The sequence below is a fragment of the Phocoena phocoena genome, chromosome 16 (genome assembly GCF_963924675.1).
Source record: "Phocoena phocoena chromosome 16, mPhoPho1.1, whole genome shotgun sequence".
NCBI classification, from domain to species: domain Eukaryota; kingdom Metazoa; phylum Chordata; class Mammalia; order Artiodactyla; family Phocoenidae; genus Phocoena; species Phocoena phocoena.
In genome coordinates this window covers 61,683,623-61,689,622 of record NC_089234.1, presented here as the reverse complement: position 1 = coordinate 61,689,622, position 6,000 = coordinate 61,683,623, and the positions used below count along the sequence as shown (strand labels likewise).

At 41.1% G+C, this 6,000-nt stretch overlaps 1 protein-coding gene across 1 annotated transcript in view; it reads left to right on the top strand.

The window, feature by feature from the left end:
* Positions 1-594: 594 nt before the first annotated feature.
* Positions 595-6,000, top strand: part of SGPL1 (sphingosine-1-phosphate lyase 1) — a 32,269-nt gene continuing 26,863 nt past the window's right edge. The window contains exons 1-2 of the mRNA XM_065893924.1: positions 595-636; positions 2,501-2,666. Of these exons, the coding sequence (XP_065749996.1) occupies positions 595-636; positions 2,501-2,666 (208 nt within the window). The remainder of the gene's footprint in view (positions 637-2,500; positions 2,667-6,000) is intronic.

Below are 6,000 nucleotides of genomic sequence, written 5' to 3'. Positions count from 1 at the left end.
TGCAGGCTTCAGTAGTCGTGGCTCACGGGCTCTAGAGCGCAGGCTCAGTAGTTGTGGTGCATGGGCTTAGTTGCTCTGCGGCATGTGGGATCTTCCCAGACCAGGGCTCGAACCCGTGTCCCCTGCACTGGCAGGCGGATTCTTAACCACTGCGCCACCAGGGAAGTCCATAAATCTGTCTTCTTTTTAATGCTGCATAGTATGGGTACATAAAATGTATATATTATAGTTTATTTAACCATTTATCAATGGACAGTTATTTATATTTCTTTTGCTGTTACAAAGAATACTGAATTGAACGTCCTTGAACATGTACATAGGTGCAATTATATAGATACCAAAAAGAATTTCTGGGTAAAATTGAATATACATTTAAAATGTTAATAGATACTGAAAAATCACTTTACAAAAAGTACCTATCAATTTATACTTCCAATCTCTATGCTTTTTTTTCCCAAGACCATTTAAAATCTGGACATAGTGTATTTCTCCCAGCCTCAGTTCTCTTGTAACTTGATGTGTTCATTCATTTACTTGGTCACTGTCAAGCCGCTCTCCAAGCTTTTATTCAGTACAAATTGTTTGCCAGGCACCATGCTATATGTTGAGGATTTAGTGCTGGAGAAGACAGATATGGTCTCTGCCCTCATCTAGCCTGTGCTCTTACTACACAGACCTTTTTGCCATTCTCAGACTCTTTTTATGCATTTGCAGCTATTATTCTGTCTTCCTGGTATGACTTTTTTTTCTTTTAATTTTTCTGCCTAGAGAATTTTTTTGATCATTGTTAGATTTTATCTTCTGTCATATCTTCCTTATCTCCCCCCAGGTAGAGTTAGATAGGCCTTCCTTAGTGGTCTCTCTTAGCACTTCATTTACATCCTTTTTATAGTGTTTATCCTGAAGAGTTCCAGTTACTTGTTTATATATGTGTGTGCCCATGTGTGTCTGCATGTGTATGTATGAACCTCTCTCATTAGATTGTAAGCTCAGTAAGGGCAAGAACTTAGCATATATACCTTAATGTTCCCCCAGCTTAATGCCTTAAACACTGGAGAAGCTTCATAAATGTTGAATAAGTGAGTGAATGGCAAACTGAAGACGAACTTATTTTTACAGGGCACCCGGTGGCTTGTGAATATGGCTGGGATCCGGTCAGTCTTCAGGGACCTAATCATGTTGTAAAGGAGATGAGAAACAGATGAGTAGACAGCAAGGCACATTGTGATAAGCTCTGTGTAGAGGCACAAATGAATGCTTGACGAGAATTTAATGGAGATTAATTCTCATGAGTTGGGTATTCTGGTAACTTCATGGGAGAAGATTTTTTCTTGTGCTATGTATTGTGAGGGATACACATAATGATAAGATATGGTTCCTGGCTATAAGAGTTTTCGTCAAATAGGGCCTTAGAGCAGAGATTGGCAGGCTATGGCCTATGGGCCAAATCTGGCCTGCTGCCTGTTTTTGTATAGCCCATGAGCTAAAATGATATTTTAACTTGAAATTGTTTTTATAAAAAGAATATTTTGTGATATGTGAAATTACATGAAATTCAAATTTTAGCATCTGTAATTAAATTTTGTTGGAACACAGCCACGTTCATTTCTTTACCCACTATTTTGTGACTGCGTTTGCGCTACAGCAGCAGAGTTGAGTGGTTGTGACAGAGACTTTTGGCCTGCAGCGCCTAAAATACTTACTATCTGGCCTTTTACGGAAACAGTCTGCTGCCTTTTGTGTTAGAGGTTGGGAAAGATTCAAGTAGAGAAGAAGAGAAAGACATTCATATTGAGAAGATTAGTTGAGTGGGACAGTGAATACTGCAGTCATCTAGAAACTTTAGAGCTGAAATGATGATCTAGCTTAACCTTTTATTTATTTATTTTATTTATTTTTGGCTGCGTTGGATCTTCGTTGCTGTGTGTGGGCTTTCTCTAGTTGTGGTGAGCTGGGGCTACTCTTCGTTGCGGTGCGCGGGCCCCTCATTGCGGTGGCTTCTCTTGTCGAGCATGGGCTCTAGGTGCGCAGGCTTCAGTAGTTGTGGCATGCGGGCTCAGTAGTTGTGGCTCCTGGGCTCTAGAGTGCAGGCTAAGTAGTTGTGGTGCATGGGCTCAGTAGTTGTGGCTCATGGGCTCTAGAACGCAGGCTCAGTAGTTGTGGCGCATGGGCTTAGTTGCTCTGTGGCATGTGGGATCTTCCCGGACCAGGGCTCGAAGTGGTTAAGAAGTGATTCTTAACCACTGCACCACCAGGGAAGTCCAATTAACCTTTTATTTTACAGATAGAAGATCAAAAACGCTGTCAAAGTCCACTTGTATGTTAAGGGGCAGTGTGCACTGGAGTTCCTAGCGCAGAAGCAGGATGATAAGATTATTGCTGGGGTAGGGCCAGATCATGAGTGGCCTTGCCCTTGAAAAATGAGTTGAAGAGCAAACTAAGAATAGACTTCCTTTCTCTCTTTGAATGTAATATTTCTTTTTTTCTTTTGTATTTCTAGAAGGCCTTTGAGCCCTACTTCGAGATTTTGGAAGTGTATTCCACAAAGGCCAAGAATTATGTAAACGGGCATTGCACCAAGTATGAGCCCTGGCAGCTAATTGCATGGAGTGTCGTGTGGACTCTGCTGATAGTCTGGGTATACGAGTTTATCTTCCAGCCAGAGAGTAAGTATACTGTCCCCCCTGTAAAGATACAGTGGAGTTACACTAGCTTTGGAACTGATGGCTAAAGGACTGTACTAATTTCTTGTCTGGTTGGTTTGGTTCTGATTTTTAAAATCTGTTTAAATAGAAAGGACATTGCCTTCTGACTGGTAAAATTTTAATAGGACTTGTGTAACTGTAACTGTTACATTGATTTTTCTGGATTTGCAGTTTACATTAAAACCCCTGAGAGATTAGTCCTGGTAAGGATCCACAGAGTATGGCTTAAACCCTCTTCACTTTCAGCTTCTTGCCTAGAACATAATTGTGTCACCTGGAGTTCCCCAAGCATGAGTTTATTGCTTTCATTTTAGGCCATTGTTTCAATAAAGATTATGTGACATTGGAACAGCACTCATGCAGTGACCATTGGAATGTCTGCTATGTGTCAGGCACTGCCAGGCTCTAGGGATCCATACAAGTAATACAGGGTCCGTGTCCTCTTGGAGTTGAACCTCTGCTGTCAGGGGACAGTACACTTTGAGCTTCCTGGGTAGTGACTCTGGGAGCCAGACTGACATGAGAAGAGGAGGCTGCTTCTCAGGGAGTGTGGAAGATGAGAAGTCTATTAGTGATCAGTTTGAACATCCTCCATCCTTCCTCAGATCCTGCCCACACTCCCTGCACCCCTCCCAACCTCCCAACCACCTGGTTGTGTGGTACCTCCTTACAAATTCTTTTCCCCTGCAGGCTGTGTTTTGTAAGTAAATGGTAGGAGAGGTGGTGGGTGCTCTGTACACTCCCCTGCACTCCTTTCTCACCCTTAGTAGGGTATCTGAGTTAATAACATTGACGAGAGTTGCTTGCCATTTCTCATTTGTTTAAAATTTCCATAACTATTTGCTTCCCCGATAACATCTGTTTGAAGGGGCTCTTTAACTGAATACTGTTTCTGCTTTTTTTCCTCTTCCCCCAGAAAAGTCAACTTAGAGGCCAGATTCTGTTTCCTCTCTTTACCATGCAGACAGCCATCCAGCTGTTCTAGTAACATTGCCGAGTTATGGTGGAGTCAACATTGCACTTAGTTAAAATGGAAATGAGACGTGACTGCCCTGTCTGAAGTTTAGCTCACTCCAGCTTTAAAAACCCTGTCCTCAATTTCTGCTCCTAGTCCGTGCAAGATTTTCTCATAAACTCTGACAGATTAGACAGACTAACCCTTGTGCTTTGTTTGCTCCATGGTTTGGAAACGGACGCAACCCCTCCCTTCTGCTCAGGTTGATTCCTTTCCTGGGAAGCATTTGATTCAGTGCTGCCCACCATCCTGTCCAATTCCAGAGGCCTCTAAGGAGTAGCAGTACATGTACTTCTCTTTTTTTTATTGTGATAGAATATACATAACATAAAATTGATCATTTCACCCATTTTTAAGTGGACAGTTCAGTGGCATTAGGTGCATTCACATTGCTGTGCAGCCATCCCCACCGTCCTTCTCTAGGACTCTCTCATCATTGTAAGCTCTGTACCCATTAAACACAAACCTCCCACGACTCCCTCTCCCCGGCTCCTGGCAGCCACCATTCTGTGTACCTTTCCTTTTAAGATGGTGCATTTGTAAATCCAAACTAAGGCCAGAGATCTTGAGGTTTATATTTCTTTGCTGTGATTAGTATTAGCTGTAGGTTTTCACTTCTGTTTTCCATTGTGCAGCCCTCGGTGCCCGTGTGCATTTTGCTTAACCGGTAGTTGACGCAAGCCGTCTTAGGTCTCAGTACTTACTTGCCTTTAGCGTTCAAAAAGAATGTGCTGGCTTCTGAGTACACCATGAGAAAATTAATAGGAGCAGTGTGTTAATGGTATGTGGCATCTGAATCTTTGTGAACTCCAAGCCATTGCGGTTGTTTTATTTTTAATAACATTTTTTCTTATTATAAAAGCAGTACATGTTCATTGTATAAAATTAGGCAATGTAGCTAAACCATAAGAAAAAAATTCAAATCTTATTACCTAGAGATAACCACCATTTATGTATCTGTATCTCTTTCTGTATCTGAATCTGCTTGAATCATATAAAATGTAGTTTTTATCGGTCAAAAATTGTTGAATATTGGCAATTTCATATTGCTTTAATACATATACACACACAACACATTTTTTATTTTGTAACTTCCAACTTGAATTTTAGACACAGATAGAAATGTCTTCCCGCCAGAGATCGGAGGTAATTTTGATAGAACTGCCGATTTCTTCAGCACCTTGCTCATGTAGAAGTATTCCACGTATTACTGAACATCCAGTCACTTTTAGTATGTTGCCTTAGAGGAGTCTAATGTCCATCTAGTGATAAATTTTGCTGATCTTCAAATTCCGGGTACCCTTCTGAGGGGGGAGGGTAATTGCGGAACACAGGACAGACACGGGTAGATAAGAACTGGAGGTGGCAGGAGGGTGGGGCCGGGCAGGGCTGGAACCCTCTAAGATGTGATCTCTCCTTTAATCCTGCTCCATCCTTACTAATTCATGTTGACTTAAACTGTGGGACTGTCTGCAGTTCATCAACAGAAATCTGAGTTCTGTGGTAGGAGGAGGTTTCTAGCCATGGCACCTTGGGCAACACCCTTAAGCCTGTTGGCCTGTTTCCTCGCAGTAAAATGGGAGGATCGAGTAGCATAAGTGGTGTGAAAGGAATTTGTAAACTGTAAAGAGCCAAGCATTGTCGTTCTTAGACTGGCATTTCTTATTGTATTACCTTAAAACATTCTCATTACTTTCTTTTCCTGTACCTCTGGGAAATTTTGCTTTTGAGATGATCTTTTTAGGTCTTGACCATGTAATCTTTTCATTCTCAATTTCTCCATCTCTGGTCTGTATTCTGTTCTTTTTACCCCATACCATATTATCTCACAACTTCCACAAAATTCGTTTACTCTTTTCTCCTCCACCTGTGGTCACATCAATGTACTTTTGGACACCTGACTCAGCTTGCTGATTTCTAGACCTCTTTCTAGCTCATTAATTAATTACTTCATCTGTTAAATAAGGAAGTGGTTCTGAATCTTTACAGCTTTAACATTGTTAGAAATAATCAAATAACAAGCAGCTTAACTATCCAACACTAAGTTACGCTCATTTGATGGACTACTGTGGTAACACTGAAAAATACGTTTAGGAAGCATTTTTAATAATGTAGAAAATGCTGTAAATGAGAAGAGGGTATGACATTGTACATACAGTAAAATCTCAGGACTGAAAGGAAATACTCCAAAATTTAAACAAAAAGTAACAGTGGTTTCAGTCCCTTTGTCTTAGTCAGTCTGTGTCTTAGATAGTGGGTTTTGTCCCAGACATTTACAGA